The 27,544-nt window shown below is 59.0% G+C and overlaps 2 protein-coding genes and 1 pseudogene across 8 annotated transcripts in view; 1 reads left to right on the top strand and 2 right to left on the bottom strand.

The window, feature by feature from the left end:
• STX18 (syntaxin 18) overlaps window positions 1–7,625 on the top strand; it is a 103,171-nt gene extending 95,546 nt beyond the window's left edge. For all 7 annotated transcript variants that reach the window (XM_039838199.1, XM_039838201.1, XM_039838198.1 and 4 more), the window contains 4 exons: window positions 2,576–2,634; window positions 4,085–4,154; window positions 6,011–6,091; window positions 6,759–7,625. In XM_039838199.1, coding sequence (XP_039694133.1) covers window positions 2,576–2,634; window positions 4,085–4,154; window positions 6,011–6,091; window positions 6,759–6,854 — 306 coding nt within the window. In that variant the 3' untranslated portion in view covers window positions 6,855–7,625. The remainder of the gene's footprint in view (window positions 1–2,575; window positions 2,635–4,084; window positions 4,155–6,010; window positions 6,092–6,758) is intronic.
• LOC120582999 (uncharacterized) lies at window positions 1,885–2,003 on the bottom strand (annotated as a pseudogene).
• A 238-nt stretch (window positions 7,626–7,863) lies between the features above and the next one.
• Window positions 7,864–27,544, bottom strand: part of NSG1 (neuronal vesicle trafficking associated 1) — a 23,271-nt gene continuing 3,590 nt past the window's right edge. The window contains exons 3-5 of the mRNA XM_039838204.1: window positions 26,930–27,046; window positions 13,440–13,550; window positions 7,864–9,102 (exon numbers count right to left, since the gene is read on the bottom strand). Of these exons, the coding sequence (XP_039694138.1) occupies window positions 8,902–9,102; window positions 13,440–13,550; window positions 26,930–27,046 (429 nt within the window). The 3' untranslated portion in view covers window positions 7,864–8,901. The remainder of the gene's footprint in view (window positions 9,103–13,439; window positions 13,551–26,929; window positions 27,047–27,544) is intronic.

The following is a 27,544-nucleotide window of genomic DNA, read 5'->3' as shown; positions in this document are numbered from 1 at the left end:
GCCAGCTTTCCAGGCCGAGCCCCGTGGGGCCCTGGCCTCTGGGGCCCTGTCCTGCCTCGCTTCCCTAGCTGCCGTTGGCCCTTTGCAGTGCGAATACTTCTCCTGGCCTCATTTTATACTCAGAAGGCCTTCGTAGGAGTGGTTTTCTTCTTAAAACTATGGTCACGAGGATTAGATTAGAAAAGGATTTCTGCAACGACGTGTTTACAGTGTGGGTTTGTATCCTTTAAACCAGATTATAAACCCTTTTGCGGGGCTATTTGAAGGTCTCACTGACTTCTAAGTGGAATAAACCAGTTACATAATATCGCCTAACACTCATGGAACACACGCCCGTGCCAGGTACTGCTCTGAGCCCTTCAGCGTTTATTTATGTCACCCCGGGTCATAGGGGACTGTCGCTGGCCCCATTTCACAGACAGCTCCCAAGTCCTGGACTCTGAAACATGGCGCGCCCCCCCCAGTGGCGGGGTCACCATCTGCGCCGAGGGAACCGTCGTACTTTGGCGTGAGGCCTCAGGAGAGGGGGGTGGGCCGCGGAAGGGACCCCGGAACAGTGGGCGTTCCGTCGTGCCCGCAGGGCCCTGCTCGCCCACCTTCCCCATCTTCTTGGCGCCTCCACCCCCTTTTCAAGGACTGACAGATGAAGTGTTTCATAGACTGTGGCGGGTTTGTCTTCCCAGGGCCTCTGTGTGCCCCTGTCCCTGGTGCTGGCCGTGGGGACCAGGCCTTGCGTTCAGCATTGCACCTTGCGAAGTCCCGGTGTGTCGGGGGGAGACAGACACCACCAGTGAGCCCCAGAAGATGAAGTTGTGTGTGCGCTTCTAGTGCCTGTGAGGATGGAAGTCCAGGAGTCACAGCGACTCTCAAGTTGGAAACCAGAGAGGTGGCAGGGTCCTTCAGAACACTGAAGGCTCATTTGTGGATCTGCAGTTGATCTTAGCCAAAAGGCCAAGAAGCAGTCATTTGCTACGTATCTGGAATCTGACTCCCAGAGAGAGTAAATAATAGCAATTAACATTTATCAAGAGCGTACTGTGTTCCATGTACTTCGGTTAAGCAACTGACATGTCTTCTTCCAAACAATGCTATTAAGCACTATTATTATCCCCATTTTAGTGAAGAAAACAGAGGCATAGAGAGGCTAAGTCAACAGCGCAAAGTCACACGGCTTCGAAGGCGAAGCAGCCTTTCCTCCCTCCCTCAGGATCAGGCGGGAAGGGGTAAGAATCACCACGTCTGTTCAATGAGGAGAAATCAGGAGGCCACACAGAGGCCAGTGACTGGTTGCGGGTCACCCAGGAAGTTCCCAAGAGGCCCCTGGCATGACCACCACCTACCGCTGCCGCCTGCCATTCGGCCGCTCCCTGCCTGAGCAGGTGAGAGGTGAGGTGTGCAAGTCTGCCACTGAGACATCAGAAACCATCCTGAAGCCTCGTGCACATGGGTGTCAGCAGCATCACCTACTCCGCCCGAGCCCCACCAGCTCGACCTTGCACTTGGCTGTGGGGAACAGGTTTTGTTTTTAAACCCGCAGCTTCCCTGTAACCCCGCCCTCGGGATGGGGCCACCCTCCACAAAGCTCCTGGCCTATGGCAAACCCCTCGGCCCTCACCCCACTCGGTCCCCTGAGGCATTTCTCCCACTTCTGCCAGGAGCCGGGTATTTTCCCGGGGGGCAGCAGGAGCAGGGGCTGGGAGGAAGGCGGAGCCAGCGTCTGAGGCCACATGCCCTCAGGCTGGGGCGCGGACAGAGGCTTTGTCCCCAAGGGACACTCCTGCCATAAGCCACCTCAGAACCCTAGTTGACTTTGTTTAGAAGCCTTTCATTTATTATTATTATTTCACAGATTGCGAGGACCTTGCAGCTTTTTTTTATTTTTTACACCTACAGCACCGGGTCTTCCTAGATGGTCTCCCATCCAAGTACTAACCAGGCCTGACCCTGCTTAACTTCTGAGATCAGACGGCATTGGACTTGTTCAGGGTGGCGTGGCCATAGACTGTTTAGAAGCCTTTTAGAAGCATAAAAGGACTGTGGATTTAAAAGAGCAGGGCCATATTTTGTCATTAGAAAAATTCAAAGACAGTGCCCCCCCCTGCGCCCTCAAACACAAAACACCTGAGTAGTACCTGAGGTTAATCGCCAAAGTAAATTAACTCCTACCTGCTGAAGTAATTGTATTTTTTCTTAAAACTGGATTCTGGAGTAACTGTTGACAGCTGATAATTTCAAACTCAAAAGTGAAATCCTAGTCTCCTAAACAGCTACCTTGATGCATAATTAGCGGGGCCGCCCCTCCTGGCTGCGCCCCTCAGCGTGGGAACCGCACCGTCAGTGGGGACGGGCACTCGGGCTCTGGCGACTGGATGAGACGCCGCGCTAGGGGCAGCGACTTGTGGAGCCTGTTTCCTTCCCACAGCAGGGCGTCTTTGCCCTGACGCCCAGGGTCTTTGGCAGTGCCTGCCACGGTGACCCCGTGGAGGCACTCGGGGGCAGACCGAGGCTTCCGTGCAGGCGTCCCTCGGGGTCTGGAGCTGTGCGATGTCGTCTTAGTGTGCGTCTTTCCCTGCAGTTCGAACAGGAGAACCAGCGCCTCATCGGCGAGATGAACAGCCTGTGTGACGAGGTGAGGTACGTGCACCATGAGCCGGTGACCTGGTGGACAGCTTCCCAGGACCTGGGACCTTTCTTCTTCTACATTGGTGCCGAGGCATCCACCTATGGCCCCTGGGCGAAACGCTGCACCCTGAGCCATTTGGGGGTGGGGGAGCCGCCCAAATTCACCGACTCCCCTCCACTGTGGGCCTGTGGGAGGTGGCCCCCGCCTGCTGCTGGGGCCCCGGGAGCCACAGTGTCCAGAGATCAACAGTGACGGCAGACTGCGCCCAGCGCAATCAACACGCCATGTTGGGGGCCGTCTACACGTCCCTCCCGTGAGATGCAGTGGCCTCGGGAAGGGCAGCTGACAAAGGGACGCCGCCTTCTGCAAGTAGCTCCACTGGGGTGTGTCTGCTCCGTCACCAAACAGACGGCCGTGGTCACACACGCACGTACAGGCGCCGGTGCTGGTGACACACTCGGGAGCCGCCTCCTGGGGCTGTTTGGAGCCCCTGACAGGAGGGCCTGCAACCCGGCGCCCTGTGGGCACATCCCGAATGAAGCGAGCCCGGGCGTCACATGGCGCGTCCCTGGTGACGACCTGGGCTCCCTCTGCCAGCCGCCCTGCTCCTTCCTCGGAGGCCGTCACACTGTCCCACCCTCTGCTCCTTGCCGTTCTTGTGGGAGGGGACTTGGCCGCGACACAGCCCACCCCCCTCGCTTCCTGTCCCTGCTGTCACTGCTCGTGCTGGGACAGCGGTCACATTCAGCCTCCTTCCTAGACACCACCACCCAGCCCGCCCCCGGCTCACCCACGCTCCCCGACACACGGAAACACCGAGCACGGATATTTCCCAAAAAGACCGGAGAAGTGTTTTCTTTGAACAGGGAATGGGTTTGAGTGGCAAATATACTCTCACCCTTAACCTACTGAGTGGGAACCGAGTTGGGTTGTCACATCCTCTGACCATTTCTTTTGACTCCTCTCCATGTGTCACGGGTTACTGGGCCAGGCACAGGCCTTCACGCTAGGAGACTTTGCCTTTTGTAAGGGGCACGGCCAAGTGCTCCGGCCCCACACACGGACTCCTAGGCAGGGGCCTTGCGGGGCAGGTCACACGGGAGGGTGGGGTTCCAGACAGTCCCGTGCACCCCACTAGCTGAGAGGCATTCAGGGGAACCGGGAAAGGACCCCTCCTCTGCCCATCTCCTTCCCCGAGTCCAAAGTGGTATCTGTCCCCTCCCTCTCTCAACAGATGACATGGTGTCCCCTGTCTCACAGATGACATGGTGTCCCTCCCTCTCACCTGACATGGTGTCCCCTCCCTCACAGATGACATGGTGTCCACTCCCTCGTGGCTGACGTGATGTCCCCTCCCTCTCACACACCTTCACTTAGAGACAGTTTCTTTAGACACATGTGACAGTCCTGTTAAGATCACCAAGTACTAATGGTTCATATGTCATCTGTTTTGTTGTAAAGGCAAATCGAAGGGAAAGTGGTTGAAATTTCCAGACTCCAAGAGATCTTCACAGAGAAGGTTTTACAGCAGGTAAGAGCGAAGGCAGCTGCTTTAATTTCCATCTTCTGAGAGGACTGTGCCAGGTCCTCAGGACGCTTCTGAAGTCTGCTGTCTGCAGCTGTGTGCGGGTGCAGGGCGTGGCGGGACAGCTCCGGTCAGCTGCCCGCTGTGCCGCATGGTCGGCCGGCCCAGGGAGGGGAGGCGCGGGGCTGGGCGGCCCCCTCCGTGACAGCGGCCTTGCCGGCCGTGGGTCCCGCGGTAGCCCAGGGCAGGCGCGATGCCCATGGGCAGCAGCGTCCACGTCAGCTCGTCGCGGGGCTCGGCCCCCTCGCGGTGCCGGCTCCGGGCCACCTCCCAAGTGGGTGTTCGGTTCTGATTGTCTTCCAGCCAGAAACTGGCAAAATCTGTACAGACCTGATCAGTTAGCCTCTCAGCCTCCACAGACCGCGGGGCTTTGAAACGGTCACTTTCCTCCGCTGAGTTAAGCTGCACTAGTTGGCTGCACTGCACCCCGGAAGCTGCCCCTAGGCCACCCAGCCAGGCGAGGCTCCGTAACGAGGCGCACGTTCAGGGCCGTGAGGGCTGCCCCTCAACGCTTGGGAGCTGTGCCTTCCCTCGGAAGCTGCTGGGCCTCCCCTCAGCCGCCGACTGGCCCAGCAGGAACCTCCCGCAGGGCACACGACCCCTTTCAGAGGCAGCTCAGCTAGTCCGAGGCCAGCGGCATCGGGTGACCCGGGGGGGTGAGCGCAGGGAACGTTACTCCGAGGTGCGGCCGTGACCCGGCGCAGCGTGAGCGGCACCGTGGAGCCCGGGCTGCGGAGCAGTCACAGTCACGCTCACGAGCGCCACTTCCACTCCTGCTCCCAGCCCGGCTGTGCACGGCCACGGGGCCTCGGTCAGGAGGCTGCACTGCGCCTGCCCCCGGGGACCCAGCTCCCCGTCTCCCGTCTCCTCGCCCCCAGCAGCCTGGCCTGGGCCCCGGGGAGGGGTCTGCAGAGCCCGCTGCGCCTTCCCCGGCTGCCCCGGAGCCTCCAGCCTGAGGGGTCGGCTCTGTCTGTTTTCGTCTGTGAGACCAGCTTTTCTCCAGGATGCGGGTGCTGCTCAGCTCCCTCTGCGACTCTCCGGCCGCGGTTGCAGAGCGCGGCAGCCTGGCCCCCACGTCCCCAGACTAGGTGGCCTCTGCGGGGAGCCAGCGGGCGTGCCCTCCTCTTCACAGTGCTGTATCGGTTAGGGTTCCCTCACACCCCCGAGAGCACGTTCCCGCCCCCGCCGCCCCACACCTGCAGGGCGGGGACCTTGCGCCCCTCAGATCGGCCTGGCACTGGCACTGTGTGGTGGCTGCTCGTCAGCCAGCCGTTCCATGTAGGAGACCAGGACCCCATGTTTCTTAAGCTTTTCAAGTATTTGGAGTATTTTTTGTAAACATCCCATTTTGATTTTTAAACTTTAGCCCATTTATAGAGATACAGGGGTGAAGCGGTCCTGTTTTGAAGCCAGCATGTTTGAAAGCACGTGCACTTGAAGCTTACTTCTCTGGACTTCGCAGTGGGGAAGCCCCCAGTGTGCGGTGGCTGCTCTGTAGTCGGCAGCTCTTATGTGTGTCCCTTAGCATCCGGCAAGCGGCACAGGAGAGGCGGCAGGTGGGGGTGGATTGGGTTCCAATCCCAGCCCTGGCCCTTGGTGGCTCTGTGACTTCAGGCAAATTGTAAACCTCTGAGCCTTAAATTTCCCTTCTGGAAAACGGGCGTTGTCTGTTCTCGGGGTGCCGTGAAGATTCACGGGTCCACGCGTGTCAAACCCGCAGCCCTCAGTCGGCGGCAGCTGCTGTTTGTCGTGCACTGGGGCGCGGGGGGGGCGTGCGTTCGCTGCCCTCTTTTCTCCCACAGGAAGCCGACATTGACAGCATCCACCAGCTTGTTGTCGGGGCAACCGAGAACATCAAGGAGGGCAACGAAGACATCAGAGAGGTGTGTACCCCCGGGCCCCGGCCCCACCGTAGCATTAGCTCCGCGTTGGTCTCGCTGGGGATGCGCCCCCAGGGCTGACCTTGCTGGACGGCCACGGCCCACCCCGCCAGGCCCAGGGCCCCGCCGTTACTGAGAGGCGGTGGCTCACCGCCCTCCAGAGGAGCCATCTGGGGTCAGGGGCTCTTCTCCGCAAGGGTCTGACCCTTCCCTGGACTTAGGGTGCCGCTGGAGAAGCCCCGGGCACTGCGTCTGGGGCCACCACAGCTGACTGTTGAATGGACCTTGTCTTCTGATCATGGTCCTCTGGTTTGGGCTGATGTGGGACCATCTGGGGCCACCTCCACCATTGCGTTGCTGGGGACACCAGCCAGGGCAGACAGCTTTAACCCAGGCACAAAGGGGAGCCGTGCTGGGGTGTCAGTTTCCCGGGACATTGTGCAGGACCGCCAAGGAACGGTCACCAGGGAGGGAAGTGTCACCTGTCTGCTCACGGGTTTAAACTGACTCTGGTTTTGCTTAATAATTAAGCCGCCTGTTAGGGTGCGGGTAGGACGGAGCACGCACGCAGTTCCCGCCACGGCAGGGAGCGTGTGTGCGATCAGCAGGGGCTCCGAGGGCCTCGCCCGCCGCACTGTGGGCTGCAAATGCCTGTGCCCCCATCCCCCAGGCCATCAAAAACAACGCGGGCTTCCGAGTGTGGGTGCTCTTCTTCCTGGTGATGTGCTCCTTCTCGCTGCTCTTCCTCGACTGGTACGACAGCTAGCCGCCCTGTCGCTCCGCAGCTGGTCACCGTGGTCTCCGGCGTCGAGCAGCAGCGACCAGGTTTTACCAGAGCCACGTGGGGGGAGGGGGAGGCAGACGACCGCTCTCACAGAGGGGACACCCAGACCCGTGGTTTTAAGCCCATTTAGTAGCAGGAAAGCAGTGAACACAGACGGAAAATGGTCTGTGGCAGTCATGGGGGTGTGGGGTGCGGGGAGACGCCTGCCCCTCCCTCCCAGGGCTTCAGAAAGAATGCAGGGCAATTACATCAAAAATGATCACGTCTCCGTTCTCCTGAGGCTCCCTGCCTGCCTGAGCCGGCTGACACAGCCTCGCTGCACCGTGGAAAAGCACCTTTGCCTTGTCAGTCTAAGTAACGTGACGACAGCCACTTAGGTACTGTCAGTGGGTCCAAGTTCAGAAACGCGGTGGCCGCCGCCCAGCGCCTGTTCCTGACCGGCGGGCAGGGGGCCCAAGAGCTTTGTTCAGAGGGGGAGGTGGCGCCCTGGGGGAGCGGGGCCTGTGCATCCGACCTCCTGGGAACGTGACTGGGAACGAATGCCTGTGTGTGAAGGCAAGCACGAGCCACGAGCCACGTCCACGCGGAAAGCGTCCTGTGTCAGCAGGGCCGCCTCGCCGTGGGTGTAGACGCTCGCCGCACAGTCTGCGGGCAGCCACGGGGACCTGGGTTCTTTATTTGCACAGTGAAAATGTCAGAAGTTACATGTGCATGAACTCGCAGTCAATAAAGCGCACATCTAGGAAACACGAATGGGGCTTGCCATGGCGCCGTGACTTTGTTTACAGACGTGTGCGGGAAACCTGGCACGCGGGTATGACTCTGCCTGCCTTCCGCAGCCTGGCAGCACGTGACGACGACACACACGCACTGACTGCCCTGCAGCCAGGTCAGTCTCCAAACCCCCTGGATAAGAAAGTCGTTTTAGAAGTACATTGCAAGAAACGGTACTGGAGTTGGCCGCGATCACCATGCTTGTTCGCAACGTATCTTACACTATGTCATTTATTTTTGATCTAAAAAACAGTGAAACTTGACACGTCCACCAGAAACAATACATTCAAATAACATGGAAGAAAATGTCTGAATATCTTTGTTCTATTTAATTGTCTTACACACTTAGTTTATCTAATGGGCAATTTTGTAAACATTTAATGTCAAGATTCAGATCGAAACAATTTTCTTACAAAGATTGTGAGTTGAAATGTCATAATTGGACTTGCGAGGTGCCACACCAGCCCCCCCACCCCACCAGCCTTTCCCGCCCGCTGCTTACATCGAAGGAGTTACTTCTGTTTCACGAAATTAAAATTAAATTGGCCTTGGCTTACCAGCAGTTACATTTTCCCGCCCAGCTAATTTTTTAAAAACCAACTTGCTCACAGGGCCAATGGTGCAGATTTATCCATAACGGAGTGAACAAAGGGGCCCATGGGGTTCCAGTCCTATCAGCACGTCACAGCAGACACACGACCTACAGGGAGTCGGCGCTCGCAGCCCCAGGTCATCTCTCCAGCCCCTCACCTCATGTGCTTTGCCATAAGCGACATGCACTTGAGCAAAACACAGCCTGACGGTGACTGAGGGCATCTGTCCTGCATACACGCCCGCTCACTGTGCGCCATCTGACGGTGGGGGGGTGGCGTGCAGCTGCTCTGAGCAAAGCGGGGGGTCGGTCTAGATACGCTAGGGTGAGGTCTGCACACGGCAAGGGGGTTTAAAACGGTCAACTCCACGAATGCCCCATTTATCCGAAGTCCAAACCCCTTGCACATCCGGGGTAAATTTATTTTTGACCGCATCCAACAAATCCCAGTAAAGGAGCTAAATCAAGATTCCTTAACACGAAAAGCGGCGTCAGAGCTCGCCGAGCCCGTGGCGGGCCTGCAGCGCGTCGCGTCGCGAAGCAGCGTTAGCAGAAGCGGTGGCACCATAAATGAGTGACCTCTAAATTACCGGTAATTATTTTTGATGAAATGTCCCTCCAAGTCCCTTCGTCACCTTCAGACTGTTAGGAACCTGCCCCTCGCTAAGCCGCCTTCTCCGCGGCTTCAGTCTCCTGCTCGGACAGCTTCTCTTCCGACAAGACCGACATCCAGGGCGACACCGAGCGGCTGATGCTCTGCTTGGCCAGGTCGTAGTGGTTGACGATGGCGTAAAATTTGTCCGGGGAGTGGGCGTCCTGCTCCGCGTAGTAGGCCGCCAGGCCGTCGGGAATGCACTGGGCATTCTGAAAGACAAGAAGCCACTGAGACGCGGGACACGGGAGGGGGCACCCAGCAGGTACTCGGCACGGGCCCTCGCGTGCGGCCCAGTGACCGCCTGACCCGTCTGTCCCAATAGGACAGCCATAGCTAACGAGGTCTCACGCTTCACTGGGGCCTCACGCTTCACTGAGGTCTCACGCCTGCTGTCAGTAAGTCTAGGAAACAAAAGATCTGACACATCTAGCAATAACACAGTCGAAGGGACTCAGGCAGTCAGGGCCCTCTGCGCCCTACCAGGTGACGGGCGGGGGGCAGAGGACCCGGAGGGGAGCACGATGGAGGCGCCGGGGACGGAGGCAGGGGTCTGAGGGCCAGGCCACAACCTACGGGCCTGTTGTGTGACCTTGTGACTGAGCACAGCAAGAAGTCACCAAGGACCTCAAGAGGGCACACTGAGGGGGCTGTGCCCTAACAAGGAAGAGGCTTCGTCCCTACAGGCCACAGAACTGACAGGGAGGGCAGGGGGGCTTCAGACGGCAGGAAATACCTACGGTCACGTGTGAGATTCTGACGTCCAGGCATTTTGCCGGGTGACCAGTCCACAGCTCTCACGAGCTCGTGCAGTCTGGGGCCCAAGGCTGCCTCCTGTCAGCCCAGGTGTGACTGCCCAGCCTGGTCCAGCCCTGCCGCACGAGCTAGTTCATCGCTCCTGGGTCTGAGGCGGTGGTGGGTGGGTGAAGGATGGGGCCTGGCTTCAGGGGAAGGGGACTTAGGGCGCTGGGGTCTTGCAGAGGGTGTGAAGTCAGTCCCGGCAGCAAGCCCCTGCACGCTGTCCCTTCAGCCAGGGCCTATGGCACTGCCATGGCTGTTTCCCTGTTCGTGTTGCTATAGCGACCCAGAGATGAGTGACTGCCACTGCTTCAGGGAGGATGGCAAGTGAGAAGCTCGCGCCTTTCCCCTCAGCCCCGCGGAGAGTTGATCCTCCAACCCCTCAGCTCACTGAACCTGCAATGTGAGGATCACAAATACCTGCCAGCCCCCTCGAGCATGAAGAGCTATTTCCAGAAGGAAATGACAGGGCAGGCAGCATGTTCACCCAGCGTCTCAGTGGGTGGGAGCTGGGAGGAGCTGGGAGGAAAAGCTCGGCTTTGGAGAAAGGCCCTGTTAGCGGCCGAGTTGCCTGGAGTTCAGGGTCCCTGAGCCTCAGCCCCCTTGTCTTTAAAATGGGGCTAATGAGTCACCTCCCAGGTCACTGCAAGGACTACAGTCAACATACAATAGCTCAAGTAAGAAGCCAGGGCATGCCCAAGGTCACAGTGGACAGAAAAAAGCCGGAAGGGGCACCAGTGAGCCGAAGCCCGTCACCCAGGGTCCTGACCCCGTGTCGGGAGGCGCGCGCACGCTGCAGAGGCAAACAGTCCCCTGGGCCTCACAGCCCAGGGAAGCCTCTGCAGTCCGCAGCCTGCACTTCATCCTCTCCACCTGCTACTTGCCACCTGAGACAGCTGGCACCTGCTGGGCAGCGCGACTCCACTCAGCGCTGGGACGTGGCCTCCAGGCGCCCGGGCCAGGGGGCGTCACGGACGTTAGGGTGTGGCCCACAGGCTGCAAGAAGAAAATGCTGAGAGCTGCGCTGGGGGCTGGTGGTGGACAAGATCCCCAGGGAGGTGGGGGGGCTCCGGGGGGCACACGGGAGCTGCATGAAGGTGGGAGCTCCAGGGGACACACGGGAGCTGCATGAAGGTGGGGGGCTCCCTGGGAAGCTGCAGCCCGGCCCCCTTCCTGCCGCCATGCCGATGGAATCTGAGGGCTGCACATCACCTGTGGCGGGCTTGGGGAGGTCACCAACCCCTCCCTGCACCTTGTCCCTCAACCAGAAACTGAAATAATCAGCCCGCTGAGGTAGTGCGAGGCAGCGTGTTCCCAGCAGCCCCTGGCACGGGCCTCCGCGCTACCAAGTCTTCCTCGAGCCCCACTGAAGGAACACGTGTCAGGGAGTCTACAGGGAGCAACACATGGAAAGCCTACAGCATCTGGGGCTACTTCCCCGCTCGTAAACACTCAGGCAGAAACCCAGCTTCCTCCCCAGCCCACACCTGCCTCTTAAACCTCCCTGGTAACACCTTGCTCGGGGCCACGTGGAAGTGGCCAGTGGCAGAAGCCCGCTCAGCAGCAGCCTGTCCACACCCACGGCCCCGGGGACACAGGCGCCTGGGCCTGGGGGTCAGTGGGCCCAGCCCAGTCTGTCCTCACCAGCCCGGCGGCTCACCTGGCTCATTCGGATCCCAGCCCAAAAGAGCCCTGTGGAAGGAGGGGGCCCCAGGAAGCTCCCAGAGCAGAGACCTGACTGCTCTGTGCCCACCCTGTCCCCAGCAGCCACGCGGGAGGCCACACTTAGTAAACACGGAACGTGTGCATGAGTGAATGCCGAGTGTGTGCGTGGGCTGCGGGGTGTGGCCCAGGCAGGACGAATATCTGTGCACGTTCCTGCTGGTAAACAGGGTCTGGTGCCCCCCCCACAGGGTTTCCGGCAGTCAGAGACGACAGTGTGGAAGCCCCTGTGCGCTGGTGTCCGCCTGCGCTACACACGCACGCAGGAAGGAGGGAGGGTCTGTCGCCAACACCCACGCCCCGCTTCCTCCGGCTTCAGCCAGGGCCCGTGGGATACCGACCAGCAGTGCCCAGCCCTCCCAGCTGCGTTGTCCAGGAAGGACCGCCCTCCTCCCCATTAGATGCCCGTGGAAGATGCCGAAGTCCCGAGAGATGCATTCAGACCCTCCATCGGAGGCCTCTGCCCTCCCCGGGCTGGCTGTGCTCCAGGGCCTCCTGCAGGCGCCCACCCCTCTGGCACTGCTGCATCTGAGAACCGGGGCCCTCTCTCCCGACTCCACTTGGCCCAGGTGCCGAGCCCGCCCCTCCTCCAGGTGGAGAGAACGAGGCGAGAGGGAAACCCGGCCCCTCCTGGCGGGGCTGCTGCCCGTTCTTTGTGAGCGGTCTGTCTGGATGGGGACCTCCAGCCCCACGACGACAGCCCCTCGGAGCCGCCTGCTCTGGGCCAGGCCCTCACCTCGTCCCTCCCCTGTCTCCAGCCCGATGTCACATGGTTTTCCCCTCTCGGTCCCCAGTACCTGACCAGTCCAGACCCTCACCTCTTCCCTAGTCCATAGCAGCAGCCTCCTGGGGCATCTCACGACCTCCTGTTGCTCCCCTCCGACCTCCAGCCTCCCCAGGCTACCCGAGTGACCATGCCATCACTTCCGCTCCCCCGGGGGCCTTTGCCAGGCTCTCTGGTCTGGCCACAGCCGGCTCATCTCCCACTGCCTCCCACCGCCAGGCCGGCCCGGCACGCCCTCCTCCCCCATCGGCTCGGCCCGGCCGGCCTGCCGTGTCTGCCCGCGGGCTCGCTTGGCCAGGGCCAGCCCACCCGTCTTCAGAGCCCCCTGGGTCAGCTTCATCTAAACTTGTAAGCCTCCCAGCTGACCCCGAACTCCTCCAGCACCCTCCCGGGACGTGGACAGCGGCTTCTCTCTGCCCACATGTGCCTCTCCAGGTCCCCGAAGGCTTCCTCACAAGCTTCCTACTCAAACTCGACCCCCCTTCTAGAAGCTGCGGCCTCATCCTGCTCTGCGTTTCCATTTCCTGTGCTTGCGACTCTGACTCCGTAACAATGCCTCCGTGTTTCTTCTGAGTGTCGGGGAGCTTCGCAAAGGTAGCCCTTTACCCGACTGGCTCCTGCGGTGCTCCAGCTGCAGTGAACTGCATGTGGCAGGCACAACACGCACTTGCGGGGAGGAGGGACGACTCACGGGAGCCCTCAGTACTCCGGACGGAGGCGGAAAAGGCTCAGGGGGCCCGGGAGGTGGATTCCAGCCTCGCCTGCTATCTCGGCGAGGGCCCTGCCTCCCTCACATCGGCGACACCCAGACCAAAGTCACCAGTGACCGAGGACAGACCAGGCCTTTCCTCGCCACGCTGGGTTCTCCTGCTGTGACTTCGGAGATGCCCAGTCCAGGGAAGCTCAGAAGGCGGCGTGGTGCGGGGCCGAGGCCGGGTGTGCGGGAATGGAGCGTGCCCACGCCGCACGCATCCCCCTCCCGGCCTCCTCGCCGCACGCATCCCCCCTTTATCTTCGCCCCCCCCCCCGTTGTCCGCGCATGTGCTGTGTGCCACGCACAGCTCTGTGGATCAGGCGTCACACCCGCAAAGAGCACCCACGAGCGTGGCCCCCGGTGCAGCAGCGGGAGGGCGGGGCGGGTGCCAGCCCCGCTACTCGGATGCCTGTCCCGCAGGTGCTGCGAGGTCACGGGAGACGCAGGGTGCGGAGGCGTCTGGGGCGGGGGTGGGGAGGGGCGGGCTTTACCTTGAGGATGGACCCATCGGGGCACAGGCGTTCGTGCTTGTACACCTTGTACACCACCAGGAAGACGACGCAGGTGAGGAAGGCCAGGGCGAAGAAGACCAGCACGGACACCTGCGGGCAGAGGCGGCGTCAGGGCGGCCAGGCGCGCGCGCGCACGTGCACGTGCACGCCGAAAACGAGCCCGGGGGGACGAGGGGGTAGCACGATCACTTTTCCCTAGACAGCTTTTTGTGCTGTTCTCATTTTCACCATACCCGTACGTCACCCTTTAATTTATGAGTTAGCTTTTTCAGTATTCCCGGCCCTGCGTAGAGAGCTTGGGGTACAGATATGATCGAGCGTCATGGGCACCTGGACACATGATTGACGGTCTGCCCGTCTGACTGCCACCAGTCACCAAGGTGATGCAGCAGCCACCAGCTAATCAGCTGTTCCACAGATGTCTCCTGAGACCTGGGCACCGGGCCTGCCCTTGAGCTGGGACCAGCTGAGCAGGAAGGGCAGAGCCTGGGCCCCCCTCACCCCTGCCCTCGACAGTGTCCTGTGTGCTCAGTGTGTGTCCCCCACCGGAGGGCAGTCTCTGTGAGCACAGGGTGTGGGCTTCCCTCACCGCTGCGGGCGGAGTGGCCAGCGCGGTGTGTGCCACCCAGCTCATGGTACAGGCTCGGCTAACACTGGCGGACAGACGCCAGACAGCATGAGACAAGCATGGAGGTGGGGGATCTCACCCCGGCGGAAGGACGTGGGGCATGGGGGACAACAGGACACTGGGCCTGGGCCTGGACGCTGCTCAGGGACTGCCGGGGGCCACCTGGCAGGGGCAAGAGCGTGTCCAGAGGCCAAAAGGGCCTGCAGATGTGTGGCAGGTGGTGAGGTGTGAGCCCGCCCACTGACAGACGGCCGCCCTGCCCTGGCGAGCAGAGGGACGGCTTTCAGGAGAGGGGACAGGCAGCGGGGCGCTGGCACAGGGTAGGGGCTGGCCCACGTGAGCCCCTCACCCCACCTTCCCCCCACCATCCCCCCTCCTCTGCCTGCCCCGGGCCCCCTGCTGGCCACTCACAGCTCCACAGCCTCCAGAAGGCTGCAGGAGGCCAGGGCGAGTCCCCTGGTGGGGGTGCAGTGAGCCCCACCCCCACCTCCAGTCCCAATACCATCTCTCGGAGCCCCCAGTCCCCATCTGCGAAAGGAGAACAGGGCGTCTCCAGCCAGGATCCCGGTGACATGCGAATATGTGCGTGAGGACCTGGTTACAAACTGCACAGCATGTTCGCCTGGAAGGCCTGACGCTGTGGGACATCAGAGGCCACCAGGGGTAACACTCCTGCCCTCCAGGAGCCCTGTCGCCCTCTGCACCCAGCATAGGCACAGCCACCGGGGTCCGAGTTCTGTGACCCTGGGAGCCCCTGAAGGTGTCTGAGCCACAGCCCCCTCACCTGTGACACAGGACAGTCCCCCGCTCCCAGACCGAAGAAGGAACGCACGGGGTGAAGAATCGTGACGTCTACCACAGCCATTGTCTGTCGTCACTGTGCCCCGTGCCCTGCCTTGTTTCCCAGGGCCCGGAGTCACCAGGTGCATCCTGGCTACTGGGAGCCTGGCCAGGGCCGGCCAGCCGGCAGCTCAGAACGGAAAGCCAGGGCCTGCCGTGCGGGGCTGGCCTCACTCAGGTACCCTCCTCCCCTGCCCACCCCGCTCCAGGCCAGCTCGGCACCCGCCCTCCCCCAGCCCGCTGCTCCCCCTCCCCACACGGCCACCTGCCACCTGCCATACCCACCCCGGCCATGTCCCCTCACCCAGGGGACAGCCCCTCACATCCCCAGGCAGGCAAGAAATCTCTGAGCCACCGCCGATGAGGCCCTTCTTACCCATGCCTACATCCCATCGGTCCCTGTCACTTCTCTATCCTCCACCCCTCCTTGTCCCTTCCCGTGACCCCGGGGACTGTCGGGACCATGACCCTACGGGGCAGAGAAGCTGCACAGCAAAGCAAGGGTCAACAGAATGAAAAGGCAGCCTATCGAATGGGAGCAAATATTTATAATAAGGAGTTAGTATCCGAAACATATAAAGAACTCACACAACACAAGAGCAAAAAAAAAAAACCAAACTAACTAAAAGCAATCCCATTTTCAAAAAGTGGGCAGAGGATCTGAATAGACATTTTTCCAAAGAAATGCAGATGGTCAACAGGTATATGAAAAGATGCTCACTGTTAGTAATCAGGAAAATGCCAATCAAAACCACAGTGACATATCCCCTTACACCTGTCAGGATGGCGACTGGCTGTGAACGGACTGGCGAGGGCACGGGGGGAAGGGAGCCTCGTGCACGGCTCGTGGGAGTGTAAAGTGGTGCAGCCGCTGCGGAACACACATGGAGCTTCCTCGAAAAATTAAAACCAGAGCTACCGTACGACCCAGCAATCCCACTTCTGGGTATTTATCTAAAGAAAATGAAAACATGCACTTGAAAAGATCTCTGTACCCCCGTGTTCGCCGCAGCAGCCTGGGCGCCCATCGATGGGTGTGACCTAGACTCACCGCGGTAATAATTTTGCAATATATTCAGGCATTGACTCATTATGATGCCCTCCTGAAAGTAACAATGCTGGATGTCAATTATATCTCGATAAGAAAAGAATGTGATCTCAGGTCCTGGGGAGACGGGGCGCCCTTAAACCCACCCCTCGAATGTGGACGCTGCCTCGGGGTTTGGATCAGAGCGCCCCGCTGCTTAGGTTTAAAAATAGCCCGGGGCTCTCCCCGCAGGGCTGTGGGGAGCCACTTCCTCCGGGCTCTCCGCCTGGAACCCCGCCTGGGCCTTTTACCCAGGACTCCGGCGCCTGATGACTGAGGCGCTCACAGAACCAAGAAATGAGAAGGTGACAGTCCCCGGAACCATTGAGGGAGAAAGGTAGAGAAAAATCCACGGAGAGTCAGCAGGAAGCTCCTGGCATGGCAAAGCCCCTCCCCTGCAGGCTGTCCCCGCTCATCCCCCACGCCTCGGGCCGCCCCCGAGTCTGCTCAGACTTGGGAAACGCCTCGTGGCGGGAAGACACACATACAAGGCTCTCAATCCCCTGGTGGCATGGTGTCCCCTCTGCTTATCACAGCCCGAGCAAACAGACAGGGGCCTTTCCAGGAAGATCCCCGACTGGCTCGGAGCTGAATCCCAGCTCTGCCACCTGCCACCTGTGTGACTGAGCAGGTTGCCTGTGTACCCCATCTCTGAAGAGGGGGACGGTGCCTCGTGCGCACTTCACCAGAATGACAAGACATTAAGGGTTCGAGAGCACGTTGTCAGCCCCATGTGCTGCTGGGCCCGTTATGGGTTGAACTGTGCTCCCCGCTCCCCCCAAAAGATGCAGAAGTCCTAACCCCTGGTACCTGTGATGGTGAGCTCATTTGGAAATAGGGTTTTGGCAGATGTGATTAATTAAGTTAAGGTCATCAGGATGAGGTCAATAATACTGTGTCCTTATTTAAAAAAAGAGACATTTGGACACAGACACACACAGGGAGAGCGCCGTGTGAAGACAGGACCGGAGTGACACGTCTACAAGCCAAGGAATGCCAAAGACTGCCAGCAGCCCCCAGAAACCAGGAAGAGGCAAGAAGGGATTCTCCCCTGCAGGTTTCCGGGGGGCGCGGCTCTGCCAACACCTTGACCTTGGACCTCTGGCCTCCAGAACTGAGACGATCAATTTCTGCTGGTTAAGTGGTGCAGTCGAAGCTGGCAAACTTCATCACAGTGGCCGGAGCCAACGCTGGGACATAGCCCCTAACGTCGGGGTGCTTTCAGGGGGGTTCGGGGCTGGCAGGCGCCCCCGAACGTGTTCTCTCTGCCGTCATCTCTGTCCCCACAAGCCACATGGCATGACTTTCTCTCCGCCTCGCCCATCAATGCCCGGGCTGGGCCCCCTGCCTCCAGGAAGCTTCTGGAACATTCCATCCTCTCTGGACACCAATGGCGCATGTGTGAACCATGTACGCCAGCATCTATTTGTTTCCTAATTCAAGTATGTCCAGTGTGGACAGTTTCATGAACCTCTCCTGCCCTCGCCCCCTCCATGAGACAACAAGAATATTCTAGAAGTGTGACATTACTTAGCCAGGCATACCTGTTTTCCCCAGGCCAGGAAGTACCTTTTAGGCTTTGTCTACACTGGCACGCAGTGACTGCAGGCGCCCGTGAGAGCCCCAACCACCAGCGGCTCCGCCTTTCAACCAATTCCAAGACGCTCCAGTCAAAGACAAACCGGCCGTTCACTGTCGCATGTGTGCCAAGTCCTGGGATGGAGGTTGCTCAGTAAACAGACACCATGACTCCAGAAAGGACACAGTGAGAACTCCAGGGGACCCATGCCGGGCCCCCGGCGGGGCACAGCCAGCCATCACCACACGACGTGGACCCCACCCCACACCACGTTGCAGCATCGGAGCAAGAAAGATGCTCAGAGACCATCAATTCCAGCACCTTCCAGCACATGTGATGAAGATTCACTCACTGGAAAGGCAGCACCTTCAAGTTGGGTCAACAGGACACCACAGCGGTCGGTCCCAAGAGCCCAGGACGCACACGAGCAGCAGCCATCCGCGATGACCGAGTCTGAGCACTAAAACGGGGTCACCCCTGGTTGTGTTAGAATCACAGGGGCTTCGAAGGTTCCCAACGCCCGGACCCACCCAGAGCTGTGACGGTGGGGACATCGGAGCATCCAGATGTCCAGACACTGGTATCCCTGGAAACTGCGCCCCCCACTCTTGAGATGGGGAGATTATGTGGGGCTCACAGGTGACCTCAGAAGAGAGAGATTCTACCACAGAGAATGCAACGAGGAGACAGAGAGGCTGAGAGGTGGAAGACGCTGTGCCCCAGGCCCTGGGTGGGGCCACCCGGCCTGAGGGGGAGGACCGGGCTCTAGAAGCTGGAAGGGCGGGGGGCTGATTGCAGCCCTGCCCACACCCCCGTTCAGGACTTGTGGCTCAGGAACTTGGAGAATAAATGTGTTAAGCCACCCGGACGGTGGCACTTTGTTACAGCAGCCAGGGAACCAAACTCCTCTCATAAGAAGCCCATCTCCCCACGCCGGGCTGACGGATACCCACACATCTGGCAGAGGGGAGGCGTCCCCCGACTGCTCAGTGAGAGAGAGTGAATGGAAGCCGTTGGCAGGCAGCCCAGCTCCCAGAGACACTTAACAGAGCCAACTCAGAGCGTCTGCACATCACGTGGACCACGAATTTTGCAGAGGCACCGTGTGTCGGGGCTTTACTAAGCGGATGGTCACACATGGGAAGGAGGTGGGACCCGGCCCGGGAGAGCCTGGGTGGGTGGCTGGCCCAGGCCTGACCCCATGCCTGTCCTCTCGGGGTGGGGCTGCGGGCCCAGAGGCCAAGGGGGCCCCTGGCTGGATGAAGGCTGCTCCCCGGAACCAGGGCCTTTCCCTTGGGGCTGGCGATTGTTTTGAACACAGGCCCAGGCCCGGGGCCCAGGATGCTTCAGTGACCTAAGCAAATGAGTTTTAATTTTAAAAACCAGAAAGAAAAAAATAATGTAATAATAATGAACACGTAATTAGATGACGCTCATCGTCAGACCAAGGCTGTCGAAGGATAATATTCTTTTTTTTTTAAGGAGCAAGAGGCCAACAATGTGCCTCAGGCCCCGAGGCTCTGCTTTCCTCCTCCTACAGGATCCCCAGTGGCTGGACGTCCTCAGGAGATCTGACAGCGGTCACCTTGGCGGGTCCCTTGCCCCCATCATGTCAGCCCGGGGCCTCTGCCGAGCAGCGCCAACGCATCACAGCACTGTGAAGAGCTGTGAGAGCTGTGAGAGCGGGAAACGCAGGGCAGACCCCCCGGCCGGGGCTGAGAAGGCTTCCGGCAGTGGCGTCTGGGTCTGGGAGGAGGAGGAGCTCATCAGGGAGGCATGGAGAGACGCAGACGGACAGGGCTGTGACAAAGGATGCGGTGTATTCAGCCAGTGTGGCCGGAGCATCACGTGTCATGCGGGAGACGGGACAAGAGCCTGATGACAAAGGCCCCTGTGTGCCACACTGGCATCTTGACTCTCGGCGGCCACGACACCACTGCTGTGTGCAGTGGGCGCTGACAGTGGGAGCGGGGGCGGGGTGGGGGCGAGCGAGGGAGCCTGGTGCAGGGTTCCCACCATGTCCGTGCCATCGACTCTGTGGCAGCCAGGCGAAGCCTATCAAGCCTCCTCAGAATCATGCTTAAAATGCATAAAACACTGTACATGCAACTGCGGAGAAAGCCAATTGTGTCGAAAGACTATTATCAAAGAAATAGCAAAAATGTAGATTTGCGATGTGACATTACGTGCTTCCTCGTTAACATGCCAAACAACGAGATCTTATAGATACTGTGATTTCCAAGGAACGACGAAGGTAGACGCTCCTCAAGGTCTTGACAACAACTGCGACGTGACACCAAAACACCTGTCCTGCGCTGGCGACGTCACGGGGATTACTACTGCCACGTGAGTTCACTGCCGACAGTAAAGGGCGAAAGAACCTGTACGTACACTGCAGGCTCTTAAACCCTGCCGAAGAAATTAAGGAAGACCCAAATCCGTGGAAGACGCCCTGTGTGCGTGAGCTGTTAAAATGAGAGCACTGGCCCACAGATCCGATGCAGTCCCTGGCCAAAGCCCGCGGCCTTTTTCGCAGAAATGGACATTACGAGGGACTCTAAAGAGCCAAAGCGATGTTGAAAAATAAGTTAGAGGACTTACCCTTCCCAATATCAAAACTTAATACAAAGCCACGGTCATCAAAACACTGTGGTACTCGCATAAGAATAGCCATATAGGGCAATGGAGTAGACCGGAGAGTCCCAAAAACAAAAGCGTGTGTCCACGGTCAACTGATGTTCAACAAGGATGCCGAGACCATTCACTGGGGCGAGAAGAGGGTCCCCAGTTCATGGTGTTGGGACAGCTGCGCGTCTATATGCGAAAGAATGAAGTTGGACCCTTACCTCACACCACATACCAAAATTAACTCGAAATGGAATAAAGCCCTAAATATAAAAGCTAGAGCCATAAAATTCTTAGAAGCGTTAAATCTTCAGGACCTTGGATGTGGCAGTGGCGTCTTAGGTATGCCACCAAAAGCACAAGCGACCAAAGAAACAATAGCTGAATCGTGCTTCGCCAAAATGAAACAACTGTGTGCATTAAAGAACAGTATTAAGAAAGTAAAAAGACAACGCACAGAATGGTAGATTTATCTGCAAATAATATATCGGATAAAGATCTGGCTTCCAGAATACATGAGTAACTCTTATGACTCAACAACAGAAAGACAAACAACCCAATTAAAAATGGGAGAGGGCTTAAAATAGACATTTCTCCAAAGAAGAAACGCGAATGGCCAGAGGCACAGGAAGAGACACTCAACATCATTAGCCGTTAGGGAAATGCAAAGCAAAACCACGATGAGATACCACTAAACGGGGCTATGATTAAAAAAACAAATAAGTTCTGGGTGAGATGTGGGGAGCTTGGAAGAACCGGTGTGGAGGTCCTCGGTACGGTCCACACAAAATGACCTCACGAACAAGCAAGGCCACACCTGGGCACGTAATCAGAACAACTGAAAACAGGTGTTCACACAAAAACGTGTCCACGGATGTTCACGGCAGCACTATCCTCACCGGCCGAAAGTGGGGACAGCCCGCACGTCCGGCAGCGGATGAACAAAACGCAGCGCATCATGCCCCGGAGCATTACTCGGCCGTAAGAAGGACGTGACACACCAACACACGCGGCTGTGACGCGGACCAACCCTGAGAGCGTTGTCCTCAGCGAAGGAAGCCAGTCGCGGAGGCCCGCGTGTGTGGTTCCATGGCTCTGAAACGCGAAGAGGGGGTTCTTCAGACCAGAAAGCAGACCGGCGGCTGCCAGGGGACAGGGAAACGGGGGGTGACTGCCCACGCAAGGGAGTCTCTTCTTGGGGTGATGGAAATGTTCTGGAACTAGGTAGAGTTGACGGTTGGACATTGCAAACGTACTAATGTCAGTGAATTGAACACTTTAAAATGCCAAATTTTTTGTTACGTATACTTTACCACAATACAAAAAATAAGAAAAAGAATAAACAGGCGGGTGCCTGGGGTGCTGAGGGGCGGATGGACACAGGCCACAGCAGCCCGGCCCCGGGGGCAGGAGGGGTCTGCGGGACGTTTTTTGGAAAAAACAGCCAGGAATAGATAGCAAAGAGTACATGGGTTGTGGGGAGCACTTTACAAGGAGTTTATAAGGAGGGGACCTTGTGTCCTAGATGCTCGGGACAGTCCTGGCTGACCGTTACTGCTCCGGCATCCCAAATGCACAGCGCCTACGGTCACTCTCAGAAGTGTCCCAGCCCAGGCCATAGATTATATGGCCACTCAGCTTTCACGGCCCTGGTCTGCGCACCAGGTTCTCCAAATGTCTGCCATCAGCTGGGAACCGGGAATCACCCCGTTTTCTAGACAAGGGGCTCGAGTGGCATTTAACTCTGCTGTGTTCCCATCTGCTCTGTCTGGCTTGAGGTCTCCTCTCAGCTGGGGGCCTCCTGGGGTCACTGCCCAGCCGGGGTGGGGACGAGGACGTGGGCAGCAAGGACAGCGCCTGGGGGCTGGGGGCTGGGAGGATGCTTCTGAATCCCACTTCCACCCCTGGCTAGCTGGGTGACCTTGAGCCTGTCCCTTAACCTCTCTGACCTGAATTCCCCACCAACAACATCAGGACATCAAGGTCAACCTTCAAGACTGTCACTGAGTTGGAAGGAAAGAATCCCGGGGGAGCTCGGGGCACAGCAGGCCCTGGGTCGATGGCGGCTGGATTATTCTTATCCTAGTCTGTCCTGCCACCCTCGGGGGAGAGGACAGGGAAATGTGATTTCTGCTGAGTAATGCAGTAAAAAAAAAAAAAAAATCTTGAGAAAATAAGATGAATCCTGACATCGTCAAGTGTTCACAGCACTAAATATTTTCATAACCACAGAAAAGTGAACACACAGACACTCCCCTCAAGATGACTCAACGGAGGTGTCGCCTGGCTCCAGATGAAGCCCCCACTGTACCGCCGGGCCAGAAAGCGTGGGCGCCGCCACCTCAACACCAGGCGGCCGAATGCCACAAGACCTCGGCTGAGGGTGAGGGGTGTCCAACCTCGAGTGCCACACAGGAAGACCCCCCGACCCCTGAATGCCCAGAAGCGCTGTCGCCGTTCATAAATATTCAACAAATGTGTCCTGAAACACTCCAGGGGTGACTGGGGAAAACAGACAGGTGCACAGGAAGCTCAAGGTCATTAAGGACATGAGACAAGGAGGCAAACCACCCACAGAATCGTCTGTGACAGGAGGTAAAGGGACATCGCCACCGCAGCACCAAGTGGCAACAGTGGGGACCATTCCAACAAACGTGGTCTCTTCTTCTGGGATGTTCTCTCAGCTGTGCTGACCTTGAAAGGCTGCTCACCCACAAAGCCCACTTGGGGGTCTCACGACAGCTCCACCGGCGATGGGTGGCGATGGGTGACGGGGTGTGGTTTGCTCACCAGGGCCCTTAACTCACAAAGCGAGGGCACGCGGGGAGTGTCGACAGCTCTCGGTCACAGGCCGCCACAAAGGGTTGGGGACAGTCCCGACAGGACCTTCCTTTAATCCGCCCCATTATGGCCCTTCTACTGTCCAAGATGGGGCACGGGGTGCTGAGCAGCAGCCCCCGGCAGTACCCTGACACGCTGCTCGGCTTGGGTGAGCCCGGACACGCAATTAAAAAGCACTGTTTATTCTCGGCATAAACGCATCTCCAATTAACGAAACGACACGAAGCTCTTCGGGAGCCTAGATGTTTCCTGCCGCTGGGTGATTCATCCTGCCATCCCCGTGTGGCCGAGCCTTACGAAACCTGCTCCCCAGTCAGCGGTTACCTAGCAACCAGCCTAGCAACCTCGTAGCCAAGAGATTAATCCCTGAGTGATCATCAAGTAACATCCAAAAAGACATCTCGTCTCAAGGATGCCATCCAAAGGTACACAAAGACGAGGCTCAAAGCGGCCGGCGCCTCGCCCCTGAACCACACGATTTAGAGACAAAGGGCGACACGTCATTTACTTGTTGCTTCGGCAGCTGAAAGGCACTTTCCTTCCTGAAATTCATACACGGGGATGGAGAGAGAAAACTGAGGACATCACTGAAGCCTCTCTCGGTCACCAAGAGGATGAAGACGTTCTGCCCCCACCCTGAATCCCCGACGCCTCACGCGACAGAAGCAAGCCTCACTGTGTGCACGCATTCAGAGATGCCAGAGACGTAACTGGGCAATGAACAGCCGAGAGAACATTCCGGAAGGGTGAGCAGTCGGCCTGTTGAGAAGGCACCAGCGCTTTTGAGCCTGCCCTGACCTCGTGCTAGACCACGCCCCATCCATACGGGGTCATCTGGAGAGCACGTTCCCAGGGTCCCAGGACCCTCTGTTAAAACCAAACTCCAGGTGGTTCCGCTGCAGTGGCCGCAGGGCACCCCTGGAGGACCAGGGCTCCGAGGCCACCTCTCAGCACAGGCCCCACAGCAGGTGGCAGGGAGCCAGCGAAGTCTCCTTCCTTGTTCAGAAGGGCCTTGGAGCAAAGGCAAGAGGTGCAGGCAGAAAGCAGGTGGTTCGGCTGTGTGAGTCCAGATCCCCGGTCCAGCTGGCCACGCCACCCGGGTTCCGATCCACTCCACCACCCACTGTGTGGCCCTGGTTCCCTCCCCCAGGTCACCAACTCAGGCTGAGAGGCCTTTGCTTTGAAAGGCCACCCCACTGGACACTGAAGCAAGGGCCAGGAGCAGCGTCTCAGACGGAGTGCTGGGGGGGAGGGGCCTGGGCACTTGACATGAAGGGAAGAGATGCTCACACCTGAGCACTCTGCTCACCTGGGCCTGCCATCCACCTGAAGCCCGCTGGGAAGGAGGGTGACTTGTGTTCTGTGCAGCTCAAGGGCAGGATTTCAGATCAACTAAGGGAAAGGACTCTGAGATCGACAGAGCAATGGGTGGCCTGGGGTGAGAGATGACCTCAGGTGTCACGGCCAAAGGCAGGCTGCCCAGGTTCAAGCTCTCTGCTTCGGTTTCCCCTCATTTAGAAAATGGAGATAATAATGGTACATACCTCACGAGGTCTTTATGAGGATTAAAGGAGGTAATAAGCACTGACAAGCGTGGCCGAGTCCAGCCTCCATACCGAGGGCAGCAGAGACACCAGAGGGGCAAGGTGAAGGCTGGAGGTGACATCTGAGCTGGCACTGGAAGGGGACTGGGGTCTGGGATTGTGGTGAGGCCCGTGGGGAGGTGCGTCTGGCAGGAGGTGTGGTGGACGGGCACAGGCCTCGAAGGCAGGGAGTCGTGCGGTGTCCCACACGACAGCCTCATCTGTAAAAGGGGCCAGAGGTGCCCCCCTCAAGATGGCTGTGAACCCCAGGAAGTCCACAGATGAGCATCGGAATGGGCCTGGCCCGCTTGCACGCAGGCTGGGGAGACGGGCTCACAGCAGCACAGTGGTCCACCGGGCACCCCGTCCTCGGACACCCCGAGGAGGAGGGGGCGGAGGCAGGAGTCTGCCACCACGGCCGGGCCCCGGGGACGGGCGCAGGTCTTCTGAGCCCTCGAGCTCTGGGCGACAGGGCCGGGCCCAGACCCACGGCTCCTGAGAGGCCTGGTGGCCACTGTGCATCACCATGGTTTAAACAAGGGACCTGGGGACCCGCATCAGGTGAGCGGGTGGGAAAAGCACAAACGGACACCAGAGGTGGGGGACAGAGCCTGGCGGCCAGCGGACACTCAACGGATGGAGAGAGGGCCACTCAAGCGCCACACCGCGCCCCGCCCTGTGGGGGCCCTATGGGCCTGGAGGGCAAAGATCAAGTCAGGGATGAGAAATCCAGACACACTCGGATATCGAGGTGCTGTCCCACTGGGAATGATGGCTGTCGTGCCCTTGAAACTGAGGTCACTTCTGCCTCGAACGAGACGATCCCAGGGCACAGACCAGGACAGGTCACGCTGAGCAGCAGCAGATGAGGCTAAGTCTGCTGGCCAGAGCGGAAGAGAGATGCCGACCCCAGCCCACCCGACCTGGTCCCAGCCGGGAACCTCACAGCACGTGTGAGCAGCCGACCCAGGAGCTGTCGGCCTATGTGTGCCCGCCTCGTACCACCAGCAGGAACCCTGGCCAGCAGGAACCCCAGCCATAGGCCTTTGTGCCCCAAATTCCCCATCTGAAGAACAGGTTGTACCACAGTACCTGCCTCTCCAGGGGGACCGTGGGGGGATGACGGGCTAACACAACACAAGGACACGTCCCCCCAGAGACACACAGGACTGCAGTCTGATGGGGTCCCTGTGGCAGGTGGGCCGAGGCACAGCTTCCCCAGCCCCGTGAGGCGTGGGGAGCGGTGGCAAGGAGGAGAGAGTTCAGGTCGGGCCACACCCCGCTTCCCCAGTCACCCCGCAAAGCCCCTCACCTCTCCGGGCTCCGCTCTCATCTACTGGCCAGTCCCCAGGGTCGTCGTGGGGCTGGAACGGGGTGACGTGCGCAGGCGTGTGGGTATGCGAGCACCCCAGCATGAGGAAAGGGCTCGCCCGTCCACGCGGTGGGTGGCCAGAGAGCCGGCCAAGGCCGCCCTCCAAGGCCTGACCTCGGACGTCTCCCAAGTCACCCCTTCCGAGCTGGTGAGGCTCCTGTTATACCATCATGTTTCCCGAGGAGTGAGTTTCCAGATCAACATCCTAGCTTGTTCCTCAAAGAACATGGCTGTTTCCACCCTTGGCCTGGCTGCCACGCCCCCCCCACCGGCCCCGGTGCGGCAGCTGTCCCCCTGTCCCCTCCAGGGGCAAAGTTCCTTGGGAGCAAAGTTCCCACCCCAAGCCTGTGCTGGCAGCATCCCGTGTCCAGCATCCCCTGGCAGCCTCGCCCTCCACACCACATCCAGGGGCGGCACAGACAGAAGCTGAGCACAAGGGCTGGATCCTGGCCCTGCCACTCTGTGCCTCAACTTCCCCATCTGCAAAGTGGGTTGCCCCGGCAACACGGACCCAGCCGGAGGGTTGCTTGGATGAGCCAGCACTGGCACAGGGCTGACCTGCGTCCAGCAGGCAGTGAGAGCAACGAGCCACCCCCTGCTCTGGTCCACGGTCCTGGAGCTGTTAGGTCGAGGTTTCTGTTTGGTAAGCGATTTTTCATCTTCGTGACCTTTGTCTAAAGGAAAGTTCACGGGTGGGTTTTCCCTGTTATTAAAACCAAGTAATATGTGATCATTTTGGAAGATGAAGAAATGAAGACATTTTTAAAACCACAAGGTGTTCTGGCGTGGCTGGGATCAGCTCAGACCGACGGTGCCTTATCCTGGCCCGGCCACTTCCCGGGGCATCGCTGTGGCTCAGGATCCTTCCCGAGGTCCAGCAGCATCTCACCTGGCCCGCCCCCAGAGCCACTCACCTTAAACCTCTCGGACATGCTGTCGGTGATGCTGACGGTGAACTCGGCTATTTTGGAAATACGCCCTTTGCCTTTCTTGCGGTCGGGTTCATAATCGGTCTTGGTTTTCACGACCACCTTGTCCAGGAGACAGAAGCAAACGTTTGGTCAGTGGTGCGGCCAGAGTGTGGGGACTCTCATATTCAAAGCCACCATTTCGCCAGAAGCATTTCACAAAAGGAATCAGAAGAGCCACCACTTCCTGGCAAATTCCTCGTGCTAGGACTTCAGAGAAATGACTCATCAATGACCCTGACGACAGCTCCGGGAGAGGAACGTGACAACTGAGGGGCACGGAAGTTAAGCTCCTCGACCAAGGCCACACAGCCAGCAGATGTGACTCCCAACTCCTGGTGCACGGCTGGTCCCATGGCCCAGAGCCCACACCGGCCCGGGAGCTGGCACGATGCGTCTGGTTTGGCACTGGTCACTACATGGCGCCATAGGAAAAACCAGGACCAGGAAGGAGCAGGCAGCCAGCCCACAAGGAAACCGACCTCGGGTCGGTCTCTGTCTGTACCCCGCCATCCTCCTCGGCCCCCTACAACAGCCCCTGAAAGCTCTCCAGCTCTTATC

Source organism: Pteropus medius, unplaced genomic scaffold, assembly GCF_902729225.1.
Source record: "Pteropus medius unplaced genomic scaffold, Ma_sr-lr_union100, whole genome shotgun sequence".
Taxonomy (NCBI): Eukaryota; Metazoa; Chordata; class Mammalia; order Chiroptera; family Pteropodidae; genus Pteropus; species Pteropus medius.
Note: the sequence above shows the minus strand (reverse complement) of the source record. Positions and strands in the feature narration are given on the sequence as shown.